This window comes from Phalacrocorax carbo, chromosome 1 (genome assembly GCF_963921805.1).
Source record: "Phalacrocorax carbo chromosome 1, bPhaCar2.1, whole genome shotgun sequence".
Classification (NCBI taxonomy): domain Eukaryota; kingdom Metazoa; phylum Chordata; class Aves; order Suliformes; family Phalacrocoracidae; genus Phalacrocorax; species Phalacrocorax carbo.
The window spans coordinates 40,944,449-40,958,623 of record NC_087513.1 but is presented as its reverse complement, the minus strand read 5'-3'; the positions used below and the strand labels follow the sequence as shown (position 1 = coordinate 40,958,623).

The window sequence follows — 14,175 nt, the reverse complement described above, 5'->3', positions numbered from 1 at the left end:
GTGAGTTGAAGGTACTGGAGTATAAGACTATGGAGATACCTGTGCAAAACATTTGTCAGCATCTAAGCCAAGTGATACAAAAGCAACCTTACCTTCTTCATCAGTCCAGATATTTTCTGGTGGATTGAGAGATACAATATTAGTTTGGAACTTGAGCAACTGGATTAGTTCATTAAATTCTTTCTTACTGCAGTCACAGTCCACAAAAATTTCCACCTCTGAGTTCCTTCTCTTCGATTTTCGCGATTCAATATGAACCATACTCACATGTTTCTCCTGTGGGAAGATGAAATAGCATATGAAATGCAGACATACCAGCCAGAAGGGGAATATTGATGGCATGTTCCTCAGGAAAATTTTTCCCAGTTATTAAAAAGTGTTTTCATTGAAAGTACTCATTTTGGACCTACATAACTGGTTGGTGATGCTTAATAAATAATAAAGACAAGTTTGTATACTGAATGTAAAAATAATACTATTGTGTTTAATGAAGAAAGTTTAACTATGATTTAATTTTATCTAACAAGGGAATCTTTTATAAAGGATATTATAATTTTTGAAAAGAAAAATAATTGTAATGAAATTGTATATTTACCTTTGTTAAACATGAAATACAATTTTATTAGGCAATGTGCCTAACAATACTGTTAATTTAACTGGATTTGAGTGTGTTTACTTAGACACTATTAAATATGTACTACTTCAGCATCTCTCATGAACACGAGGGAGAAAATATTTTAAGGATAACTGTATCAGTCCTCATCTGCCTTTCTTACAGCAATTATGAATTACTTGAAGTGGCAATAATAATAAAATTAAAATCTAATTCCATTTATTCTCTATTATAATGTCCCCATCAAAACTAAACACATGAGTGTGTAAATAGTTCTAGCCTTAAAATTTTCCTATAGGCTATCCCTCCCACCACAACTACTGGTCTGCCAAGGGTGTCGCACAATGACAGACAACCATAACGTGTTACAGCTGACCTGACCTAGTGTTGTGATAGCCTTGCTTCATAACAGGAGGTCAGGCTAGATGATTACTTTCAACCAGTATTTCTATTGACTCTTTGATTTTTCCTTTTCTTGCCAGACACAAACTGTCTGTTACTTTTCACAACTATCCTTCCACTTACTCGGTGAAGCCAATAAAACATTTTCTGACTTCCAAAAGGGGAAGTAGTGCCTGCTGTATTTTGCAGAAAGGTCTGTTTCAGGTGAAGGTCCCCTCTGGTACAGCCAACCAGCAGTCTCTGCTTTTACACCTCTGTACACATACATAATTCTGTAACTGCATGCTCCGTAAGGTATGTTTATGGTGTATCTCCTTAGTTAACCCATTCACGTAACAAATTCACAGAAGGAAAACCCTCCATCTGCTGAGGGGTTTGAATCTGCCATTTGTAAACTGGCAGATTACAAAGCTGAGCAGGAACATTTTGATGATCTACTCCTGAATAACAGAAGCCACAGGACTCCACTCCATGTTTTCAGATGACACAGAGCTACCAGTTTTAGACATTCTCTTGGGAAGTCGGACAGGTGGCTTTGATCTGCCCTAGGTTGACAAGGGAACAAAACCCTTCGCTCTCCCTCATAGTACTGAAATCACTAAGTGACTCCGTGAATGGGGGTGATACCTCTGCCACATCTTCCAGACATGTTTTAAGAGACCAGAGTGAGTTATATGGCCATTCCCAGGAAGGGGAAGTCGATGTGTAAATCCAGGATTTCAGGTGTTAACCCATTCAAGCTTTTAAGCCAGAATTGCAGTTAGCCACTTAACCCCTGGAGAGAAGCTGCACTGAAAACATGATTCCTGCCATTCCTATCAGCTTTCTGTCAAACACCCTGGTTCCTGGCAGCTGCCCTCCCAGGGGTCTGACTCACCCCTCTTCCTTGGCTGAGGAATTTAGGTATCTACATCAGCCTTAGGAACCTGTTCCCAGAGCCAGCTCCTGTGAGTTAGGATTGGTAAAGCCCAGTGCTCCCACACCTACACCTTTCTGATGGTTTGGCCTTAGAAGTAGACCCCAAGCCACCCACTAACTTTCTCGTCACTACACTGCAGTGACTGACCAACCTAAGGCTTTTCTCATACTGCTTTTCTTGAGCTACCCTCAAACATGCCCCCAAGCCCTCTTCAATTTACTAATAGGGGAAGCAGACTGCATGCGGTACCAGCAGTCTGACTGAAAACCACCTACTCCATGGGGATCTATATGGGAACCACAACTTCACAATTTACATTCTGGTTAGACACATAAAGCCTTGACCCTGCAAGCACTTAAAGGTGCATTTAAGTTCATGACCAAACATTGTCCTGCAGCAAGGCGGCCACCACCACCTGATTGTATGTAATTTAGATTCTGAACTGCTCTTTGAAAGTGCCTCCTTTCATTGTGGCCTGCACAGACAACTTCAAATCTAATTTACAGTGTTGAGAATCACATGTTGGAAATCTAAAGCGAACGGTGCAAAAATCAGCGTCACCGTTAAGCTTTATTCCAGAAAACCCTTCACGAGCCCAAAATGCTTTGTTGAATGGTCCATAAAATTTTAAGTTACTGTTATTCAGTTCTGCAGAGTGTAACTGCACTCTATTCCTTCCACCACAGTCCATTAGATTTATACCAACAAACAACCTGACCTCAGTAGCCTTCCTCATTCCAGCTAGTGTAATGATTTGTAAGCTTTACCTGGAAGAGTCGGAGAGCTTTCACCAATCCACCGACTTCATTCTTCAGGGAAAACACCACAGCTGTCTTTCCACCTTCAGAAACAGACTCACTTTTCCCATTTCCCTTATTCCCTTTCTTTTCCTCATTTTTCCCAGAACTCGATCTGTTTAGCTACAAATGGATAAAGAACAGCATCATTTCAGATGCAAATGGGCATTTCCTAAAATTAAGTCTCTTTAGGCTTAAGAGAATTTTTTTGTTAGAAAATACTGAATAGAATTCATCAAGACTTAATTTTAAAGGTAATGTATTTACTTGAAACCAGTATCACAGGTCAAAAGCTGCTGTTAGAGACAACTGTGAAAGAGGCCAGTCCATAAAAAAAGCATAAGAAAAAGTATATGAATGTTTGGGATACAAGTATGATTATATTATTAGGGCAATGCTATCATTAGTAATAAACATGAAGCAAGATGAGATGGTCTGAGTTACTGCAAAGCTTGCAGTGATGCTATTCTAATCTGTACCAGCCAATTCATGATGACTTACACCGGTCTGCATTTTGGTAATAACCATTAAATTTAAAACAAAGTTTATATTCTCTGTGGTACTACAATGAATGTTGCCATGTAATGTCATTTTTCCTGAAAAAGCAAAACTTCTGCCAATTATACAAACAAGGACAGAAATAGCAGCTTAGACTGTGCGTCCCTTAGAAGATGAGTTGGCTGAGGAACTCAAAAAAAATACAGAAAATTACACCACCCTTGGCCACTCCTGCATTCTTCTCACAATTTGGGGGTCAAAGACTGCTTTAAGCCAAATTTCAGTCAGTATTTTCAAAAAAATGTAATCGGCTTAAATCTTATTGAGAAGCCTACAGTACAGTTTTTGAGACAATTTTAATAAGATCAACCATGATTTTCAAAAACCAGACTGCATTTTCCAATGACCAAGTTGTGACTCACAAAGAAATGAAATCTCCAGTGAGTTGCTAACTGCTTTTTCTAAAACAGTATAAACCATAGTATAGTCACTAAAAAGTAAGTAAAGACAGAAATTAAGCATCATATACAACTATCCCACACGGACTAATCTTTTTCTTTGGTAAACTGTAAAGCAGCATGAAAGGAAAATAACCTGAAAATAGATTAAGTTTTTAAACAGGTCTCACAACACTTGATGGCAGCCAAGTTAACACCGTATTCTTCTTTTTTCCTTACAGGTAGGTTATCCTACTTCCATGATGTCTGTGGACCTGCACCAATGGACTTTACCAAAATGTCTCCTTGTGCTTCTAGAAAATTTTACAAGATTTCATCAAGTGCACCGTGACCCAGCAGAAAATTAGCAAGCGTCAGCCTGATTCCTTTTTAAACTGGATTATATAAAATGATTTTCTTAAAAATTGATATGGCTGACAGTGACATGGTATTTGCATTACAGCCATCTCAATGCATCCACATGGTTCATGTCAAATTGGCTTACTTTTTTACCTGATCCTAGTCCACTCTGAAATATCCACTGAATAGAGAGCCCGCAGCTCCCACATCAGCTCCCACTGGATCTGCTATTTTTCTTAAAGGTAGAAGAATGCACTGAATTAAAAAGAGGGCTGGTTTAAATGCATCATCTTACCAAAAGCCACTCTTTAAACAGCACAGGTTAAACTAGCCACACTTAAACTACTTACTGGACATGCTAAAGCCTCTGTGGTCTACACAGAAAAGGTCTAGAAAGCAATTATGTTTGTGGAATGATACATGAAGTGTTTCAAACATATTTATTCTTTAGTAATTGGGCTTACAAGATTCTGCTCGGTAGGAGGTTTGCTCACAGGTAGTTTAGGAGAAGGTCACTTTGTCTTAACTTCAATAATATATGGGATTTGGCTGAGCCCTTTCACATACATCAAGTACACAATGCCTACATGAAATTACGAAGATGCTATTTTTATAGCATCCTTGATTTTTCACTGTGTGCTGCTTTCTAGAAGCTATGTACTGAGGACCATGTACTCAACTGAGTGCCTGAGAGTCCAAATACCATCAGTTCCTCTGGGAAGTGAGAGCACTTGGGACCTTCCAAGACTGTCACAGGTTCCCTAACACTCTCAAGCAAGCGTTACCTGAAGTGATGACTGAAAACCTCTCAAGCATTTGAAAACTAGATTAGCTAATTGTCACGAGCCCAGTAGAAGAGGCTGTGATATTGCAAGAACTCAAATCTTTATCAGCTGTCCTCATTAGTACATTTCATAATTAAATAATGACTAGCAGATCAACTTTCCTAATGAAAATTAATTATCTGGAGCAAGCACAAGTAGTCAGGAAAAAATTTATCTACAGCAAACTCAGTGAAGAAAGTAACTCAAATATAAAGACAGTAAAACAAACCTATCCTGTTTAATTCAGTATTTCCAATAGAAGCAAAGCATGTACAAATAGGGATATTTCGCATTTTACTATAAAGACAATAGGCCAGTTCACAACTGGTATAAACTGGTGCATTCTGTTGGTTCTACTCAAGTGATCTGAATCTTCACGTGTTGCAAAATTTTATCGGAGGCAAAGTCTTCCTAATCCTAAATATTTTGCATGTTCAGAGCAGGTTGCATTATCAGTGCCTATTAACATTCTTTATTCTTATTAAAGTACACCTATTCAAATACATTTACCTGTAAGCGTGCAGGAGTTTATCCCATTGCTGAAATCACCCAACCACCTGTTGCACCCACACCATCATCTTAGTGAGAACTGTCCCTGCCTCCTGACAGCGTTTTCAACAGGGAAATTACACATCTTCTGTACGATGCCCCTGCATGTTGTCGCACTCCTGCTAGCTGCCAGAAGCTGGAAAACCTCATGGCCAGCTGCTCAGCTATGGAAGTGCCACCGGCACCAAGGCAGCGTAAGTGCATGCAATGGATGTATTGCCAAAAAAACCTGTTTTTGCATACCGTGCTGCAAGGTTTGTAAGTGCCTTGAAAAGGCAGATTCTGCTGGCACAGCACTAGTGCACACAGTCGGCAGGGCCAGTCACAGGCTTTTAAAATTCAAGCGCTTAAAACCACCTGAACTGGACCACCCCGATGCTTTGATATTATTCCAACAGCAATATGGTTAATCTCTGCAGTAAGGCTTTAATTTCTAATTAATCTTTCGTTATTTTCTGAAGAACATTTAAAGCAGACTGCAAAGTTAGCTTCATCGGCCCCCGTAACTGCTGAAAAAGCGTTCACCGGACCTTAAAGTTCAGAAGAAGGTGTTCGGCTCCCGGCAGCGGGATCCCGGCCGAACCCGACCCACCCGCGGCGGCTGCCCCGAGCCAGCAGGGGCTGCCCCTCCCGCCCCCGCCGCCGCCGTCCGCGGAGGGTCCGCCGGAGAAGCCCCGCTCCCGGCCCTGCCACTTACGGTGAGGCCGCCGACGGCGGGGCGCTCCTCCGGCAGGGCCGAGTCCAGCGAGAAGCCCCTCCGCGCCCAGTACTTACTGGAGAACATCATCATGGCGGGCTGCATGGGGCCGGGCGGGGGGCAGCGCCACGCTCTGCCCGCCTCGCCCCGCGCCGGCTCCTTTTATACGCCCCCGCGGAGACTGATGGAAACCCGATTAGGGGAGCCCCGTCTCCGGGTGACGAGAGCCGCCGGCGGATGGACGCTCACGGTCCCCGCTTCCCTCAGCCACCGCCGCGCAGCGCCAGCGCCGCCGGGGCGGGACGGGACGGGAGCCGGTGTCGCCTCCGGGCGCTGCCCAGCCTCGTCCCCCGCGCCCCGGCAAGAGCCCACTCCCCCCGGGCCAGGAGGGCTGCTGCGCCAGCCTCAACCCCCGAGGCCCCCGCCCGCCCCGCAGACCGCGGTCCGACTCGCCCCATCGCGGGGCGCAGCCCCGGGCGGGCGGTGGCCGTCACCCGGCCCCCCGCGGCCGTCACCCGGGCCCCGGCCTGCCTCGGGCGGCGAAACGGGCCGGGACGCCGAACCGGCCTGCCCTCTCCCCCGCCGCGGGCAGGGGAGGGCAGGGCAAGGCTCACGGCCCCGGGGCGAGCTCCACTCGGCTGCCCCCGGCACCCGTGGCTCTGGCGGCTCTGGGGAGGACTAGGCCCAGCAGTGCCGGCAGGGGGGACGTGAGGACAGCGTGCCACGGGAAAGGCAGGGGCCGAGTTTCCACGCAGAAAAGTTGCCCTGAGATTTTGACGTGAGGAATTCTTTGATGTAGAAACTCATCTCTCTCCCTGGGAAAGTTATGGAACGAATCCTCCTGGGGGCCATCACAAGTCCAATGAAGCACGTTGATAGGGAAAAGCCAACACGGCTTCACTAAAGGCAGATCGTGCTTGACAAACCTGGTGGACTTCTATGAAAAAGTGACTTGCCTGGTTGACATGGGGCGGGCGGTGCACATTGTCTACCTGGACTTCTCCAAGGCCTTTGATACGGTCCCCCACAGTCTCCTCCTGGAGAAATTAATGCGCTATGGCCTAGACAAGTGGTCTGTGCAGTGGGTGGGGAATTGGCTGACAGGCCACACCCAAAGGGTGGTGATAAATAGTTCTTTTTCCAAGTGGCAACCTGTCACAAGTGGAGTCCCTCAGGGATCAATATTGGGCCCAATGTTATTCAACATCTTCATAAGTGATCTGGATAACGGCATCAAGTAGCCTGATGAAGTGTGCTGATGACACCAAGTTGAGTGGGGAAGTAGACACTCCAGAAGGGAGAGCTGCTCTGCAGGGAGATCTGGATAGGCTGGAAGAGTGGGCCAGCAAGAACCTTATGAAGTTCAACAAGGACAAGTGTAAGGTCATGCACCTGGGAAAACATAATCTGGGAGTGCAACACAGAATAGGATCCACGCGGCTGGAGAGCAGCTCTGTGGAAAGGGACCTGGGGGTGCTGGTGGACAGAAAACTCAACATGAATGAACATTGTGCTGCTGCAGCCAAGAAGGCCAACAGGATGCTGGGTTGCATCAAAACAGGCATCACCAGCAGAGATAAAGATCTCACTCTACTCAGTGCTTGTCAGGCCACACCTGGAGTACTGTGTACAGTTCTGGTCCCCTCTATACAAAAAGGATGTGGACAGGCTGGAAGAGGTCCAGAGAAGGGCCACCAAGATGATCAAAGGACTGGGCAGCCTGCCATGAGAGGATAGGCTGGGAGAACTGGGTTTGGTCAGCCTTGAGAAAAGGAGGCTTAGAGGGGATCTCATCACCGTGTATCAGTACTTACGGGTTAGCTACAAAGAAGATGGAGACTCCCTTTTTGCAAGGAGTCACATGGAGAGGACAAGGGGGAATGGAGACAAGTTGCTCTTGGGGAGATTCCGATTGGGCACCAGAGGGAAATTTTTCACAGTGAGGACAGTCAACCATTGGAATAATCTCCCCAGGGAAGTGGTTGACTCAGCCATGTTGGACACCTTTAAGAGACGTCTGGACAGGGTGCTGGGCCGTCTTGTCTAGACTGTGCTCTTCCAAGAAAGGTTGGACTAGATGATCCGTGAGGTCCCTTCCAACCCATGATTCTGTGATTTCCCTGCTCTGAAAAACATAGGCTGGTTCAGAGAAGATGGATTAAGTAATAGGAATTATATCTTGTAATGAAAGACAACACACGTTATGTATTGAAGGGTGGCTGGTGACATGCAAAGGGTACTTCCACCAAAAGAGAAGGCTTAGCTGGAGAAGGCTTCTTAGTCAAGACAGCAATGGCTGTGGCTTCTGCCTGAGCTGTGGTAACAGCCAGACTCCCATCATAAGACTCTCTTCTAACCACAACATCAAGAAAGGAATTAATCGCCTGTGAATGTAAAACCTCATAAAGTGGTTTTACTGTTTTTGTGGATGGTAAAACCACCATACAGATCCTGGAGGTCTTTTATATTCACATGTGTATGACAACTTCACTTGCCTCTGAATGACTCATGTCTCTGGGGTAAAGATCTATATATACTTTTTTAAGAATTTGCTTACTGCTTAATTTCAGACTATTGGCTCAGAAGTTTTAAGTGAGCAGAAGGCAACTGCTGAAACAATAACTTGACTGCAGTGTTAAGGTACCGTCTCAGTCTCTCAAATCTACTTGTGAAATTGTTTTAGGATTTATAATTTCCCTTACGCTAACAGGCTGAGGTTGAACACTCATTTTGTCACCTGCTGTCATCACTTGCTCTCTCTACAATTTTCCTTCCTGCTTCTTCCCCTTTCCAAAACTTTTCCAGGACCTGCTTTGAATAAATAGGTTACCTTACAGAGTGTAGGACTGAATGGCACGTCTGGATTGGGAGCACTATTTCAGTAAGTTTCCTTCAAATACATAGACAGATTTATCTGTTCCAATGCACCAGGCAGGGAAAACAGTCACCGCTTCCCCTTGAAAAGCACCATCAGTGACTTGCCCTGCAGCCTCCCCAAAAAGGGACAGCCTAGCTGAATGTGACAGCTGGCATCACATGGCCTTAACTTGGTATCTGTACAGATCACACAGATTGACAGCAAAAAGTTAAAACCAGATCCACTGAAGCTGAGACACTGAGCAAGGAGCTGCACGAGGCAAGTAACAGGAGGTATCACTCATAATACTGTTTCATGTCACATCTAGCTCAGTTGCAGACTGCCTCCATCACAGCCTCATGCCTTTAGCCTTGCTAGACTCAGCCTTTTATAAGTACCATTTACATATCTGCATCATCAGGGAATTGGTTTTGCTCTTAAAAAGAGACGAACACAGAAGCCCATAAACAGAAGATTTGAGACCATTTCGTAGCTCCCGTGGATTATTGTGGAATCTTACCATTTATCACGACTAACAAAACCCAGCAAAAGCTTCCAGTCTAAACTGGCCGTTGTAGTCAGATGACCCCCTTAAAAATGGATGGCCATACTTGATGTTCAGGACCCAAATGGGTCCACAGCTGCCTCAGAACTCATGGGAGGCCTGAAGAAAGCTCTTTTCGCCTTGCTTTTCCAAAGTTTCCCATATGTAAAATGTAATAAGGATCCTTTCTTCTGCTTGACAATAAGATTGTAATACTATTTGCTTCCTCTACCTGCTCCTGGGATGCAAATCAATCATTTTCATTATGCTAACCCACGAAGTTTTACTTCATTTTCCCAGTTAGGGGAAAGCATATCTACGTGTGATAGTTCAGTCGCATATCCTAAGTTATCAAAAGATATTGTCTGTCATGTTTATTCATTATTTTTAATAATGGGAAAGTGAGTTGGAGTCTTTGGACTTTTATATTCCTACCTGCTGCACCTGAGATACCTGGACACAGTTCCTGCACAGTTTCTTATGAGAGTGAGATCACTTAGCACTCTCCGAATGCTCCAATGACGAAACCAGGCTCTACTGAGCAGGCTTTTCTCCTACCGGCGTGACAGAGCACGATTTTATCTACTGTTAGATGCAGCTGGAACATGACACAAATCAGTGACCCTGTAGCCTCGCTACCTATCACAGCTCTCTGTGGTAACTAGAGCATGGCAAAGGTTTTCCATCTCTCATACCCTCTTCAGGATGATTCATGAACACAAAACAAACAAAGGTGCATTATGTCAGCAGGGTACTGTGTAACAGGCAGGGAAGACTCAAATGGTTCAACTATTGTAACCATGCTGCCTGCCCATGAATCCCGCAGAGACTGAGTCTCCTTGGAGAGGAATTTCTTCTTTTGCAACTTGTATTTTGTAGGTGGACTTTCCCATATCAATGCCAGATTAAAGGACACACATTTATGGATGGCAAATGTCTATTTCTTTGTTCTAGCTACAGTACAACAGATCTGGTATATGGCTCTGGGATTACTGCTAACTACAGATTTTCTGTAGAGCTCAGCTGCAGTTCACAGTGCCGTATACATAACACAAATGAACACTTAAAATCCCTGGCCAAAAAATTGGAAGTTTATTGAAGGTGCTATTCAAAAATACCTGTTTTAGAACGTATGTCAGCGTGCCACACAGCAGTCTTATTTCACTTTGGGAGATGGAGTTAATGCTGATAGAAATAGAGGGAGCTGTCTAGCACACAGAGAGAAGTTTACTTTTATTTCTAAAAGGCATCTTTTTGCCTATAATCAGAAATCAGAAACTCCAAGATCATCTTTAGTTTACACACATGTGTTCCTTTCCTCCTATGACACCCCAGAGTCACTGTTGTCTGAACTGCTAAACTATGCACTTTTTAAGCTTAAAAAATGCAGAATTCTGAAGCGGAAATTTAACTCTACATCCAAAACAAGTCTGTGAGATGTTTTCAATGTCTGAGTAATTTTCCCCCTTCAGAGATATTGACTGTTTTAGCATAGTTTTTCTTAAAACTATTTGTGACATTTACCATAATTTGATGACATTCACTAGCAACCTCAAGACTTTCTATCTGATTTTAAGATGATTATAAAAATCACACTGCAGAGTAGCTAGCATACACCAAGAAATAATCTGACTTTACCTCTGGCTCTCCCACGCCACCACCAAGTCTAGAGGCATGCTACAGCAGGAAGGAGAACTTTGAAGTCATAGTGTGGCAGAATGGGGAAAGAAATGAAGCTATGAAAAAAAGTATCAGAAAAGCATGAAGAAAGGTGGACTTCACAAGGATCTAAAAATCAAAAGAACATTACTCAATGTAAGGTCAAAAAGGCAAGGAGGAGAGCAGATACTCTTATTATTAATGCAAGAGATTGACACAAGCAAAAAATAGTCTCAATACCTAACCAAATCATCATTTATTTGGTAAAACAAGGACTTTGTGAAATAATTGACAAGTGGACTAGCCAAAGGAGCTTCTTACATCTAGGAAAGAAGGATGTACAATCTGTTCCCAGATTATCAAAGATACACACACCAGCTTGAAATTCCATTTCTCTGAGTGAGGTGGGTCTGCTGAAAAATCTCTGTTGAGAACATCAACCTAACTTTTAAGTCACGAAGATACGGGAAGCACAGATTTGTAAGCAGCCAGCAAAACCATCCCAAGTTCTAATAGCACAAAGAAGATTTTGATCAACCAACAGCTGTTAGAAAAGGACGTCTACCAAATGATAGACTGGCTGGGAAGAAAATAACTAAAAGAGGCTGTGGTAGATTTGATCTGAGCCAACAGAGAGGAGCTGGTTGAAAATATTATGCAGAAGGTGGACTGTGTGAAGAACGAACGTAAACTAAATTCATGATCTTCAGCCAAAAAGAGAGTCAGAGAAGGAAGCAGAAACCGACAGTTTCAGAAAAGAAGACTTCAGTAAATTCAGTTATCACAACATCCAAGGGGAGAAAAACTAGTGCAGAAAGACACTTCTTTCCTTGCTTCAGGAAAAAAAAAGTCTCATCAGGAAATTGTTTCACTGTAGAGGAAGTCTAGTCTTCTACTCCACTTTTACTAGTAGTATCATAAGTCATTAGTCTGTCATTACCGTCAATTCAAAAAAGTGGCTTACAGGAGATGAAAACTAGGAGCAAGCTACTAAACACAGGTAGCCTAACACATTAGCTCATAGACAAAGGCTGTGGTACAAAATTCAAAGTAATTTGTATAAGACATCAAGAGAAATTTTTTGCAGCAGCCAGGAGAATTTAAGTATTAGACTACTACTGAACAGGAGGAAAGGATGAAACAGAAAAAAACTTTAAAATTATCTTAGTATTTCATGGTTTTGTGGGTTTTTTGGTTTTGGGTTTGTTTTTTTTTTTTACATCATTCTTTGCTAAAAGAATCAACTGCGACCAGGCATCTATCATAATTAATAGCAAGGGCAGAGAGGTAAGCTCTTTGCTTTTAACAAGATAAAACAATGTTGGAGAATACTTGGGATAAATCTGATCGTAGCAAATGACTTGGTACAAAAGCCGCACTTACAGAGTAGGGTCATTAAATCTCTGCCATCAATAACTATTTTAAGAACTCAGGGGATGGACAAGTGACAAAAGACTAGGAAAAGACCAAAATTATGTCCATTTTCAAGAAGATATTGGGGAGAAGGAAAGGCTGAAGAACAACAGACTGGTCTGATTTAATTTGTTTGAGAAAACAGAAGTACCAAAATTATTTGTAAAGACCTAGAAGATAACAGATGATTAAACAGTCAAGATGGATTTGCTGAGAACAAATTGAGTCAAGCAAATCTCATTTCCCCTTATGACAGTCCTGTGGACCAAGGCAAAACAATACATGTCATTCATCTTGATGGTAGTGGAGCATTTAGTGTGGTCTCATAACATTCTCACAAGAGAGATAAGGAAACCGAGTCCAGATGAAACGAACAGACTGCACGAAGGGCTGGGTTCACTGTTAGATGGAAGGGCGCAGAGAAGGGGAGAGTCACGAGTACCTACCCTCACTCCCAGACTGTACCTACCTCAGAGGTGCTGTGACAGTTATGAAGTTTAAACAGATCTTTGCAGGAAGAGGGCTACTTATAAATGACCAGCTGCACAATTACAAGAGAAGGCAGAGCTCATATGAAGGGAGTCAGAAGTTACAGAAAATCACCAGCTGCATGTGACCATTCAGTCTACCCTGGAAGTCTACAAACACCTGAAAAGTGCTTGCATAATAGACTGCAGGATCTACAACGGTAGCCTCCAAAAGGATTAGACAAGCATCTGGCAGAAGACGGACATGCCTGCCAGCAGGAGGTAGTCTAGCTAGTCTGTTATTCATGAGCTTTTAAAAGTGCCTTCCAATATTGCAAATCCATGATTTTAACAGACTTGCTGTATGTGTATACTCAGGTATATACCTCATGGTGAAAAAATGGGTGGTATGATTGATATGATTGATCTGCCTAAAAGAACTGGTTAAGTCTGAAATTTATCACCTCCTTTATGTGGCTGCTCATACACTGCACAAATTAATCATACCAGCATAGAAGATGTAGCGGCACAGGGCAGAGAACAAGGAACCTGTAGTGCCACTTTTGGAAGCAGTAGTTGTACTGTTTTGATGCTTGAGGAATTATCAAGTCCCTGAATCCAAATATCTGTACTTCAGAGATTTTCTTGGTCTCCTGCATCAGTTACTTTAACAGTAAAACAAGAATAGTGTGTGGAAGCTCTCCAAGACCAATGCCCAAAGGTGGCACACACCCACGTAACCTAAAGGACATCTGGACGGATTCATATGTCAAGAGTGTTTTGGAAAAGTTCCTGGTGTTGCATCTCGTTGAACAGAACAGCTGAATATAAGGTGGTGCTTACATGTAATAAATATAATTTTTGTGTCAGGTCTAAATGGGCACTTAAAAACTGTCACCTTCAGTATGAAGGGTTAATTTCTTCCTACCACGATCTCAGACACCATCAAGAATGGTTGTCATCACACCAAACTGGGTCAGGCTGGGATGGAGTTAACTTTCCTCATCACAGCCCGTATGTGCTGTGCTTTGGGTTGGTGCCTAAACCAGATCTGAAAACACACCAGTGTTTCGGCTGTTGCTGAACCCTGCCAGCACAGCATTGAAGCTTCTTCCCCTGAGGGTGGGTAAGATGTTGAG

The 14,175-nt window shown here is 43.3% G+C and overlaps 1 protein-coding gene across 1 annotated transcript in view; it reads right to left on the bottom strand.

The window, feature by feature from the left end:
- TPH2 (tryptophan hydroxylase 2) overlaps window positions 1–6,503 on the bottom strand; it is a 51,571-nt gene extending 45,068 nt beyond the window's left edge. Inside the window, exons 1-3 of the mRNA XM_064449699.1 lie at window positions 6,097–6,503; window positions 2,702–2,854; window positions 93–276 (exon numbers count right to left, since the gene is read on the bottom strand). Of these exons, the coding sequence (XP_064305769.1) occupies window positions 93–276; window positions 2,702–2,854; window positions 6,097–6,201 (442 nt within the window). The 5' untranslated portion in view covers window positions 6,202–6,503. The remainder of the gene's footprint in view (window positions 1–92; window positions 277–2,701; window positions 2,855–6,096) is intronic.
- Window positions 6,504–14,175: the final 7,672 nt, after the last annotated feature.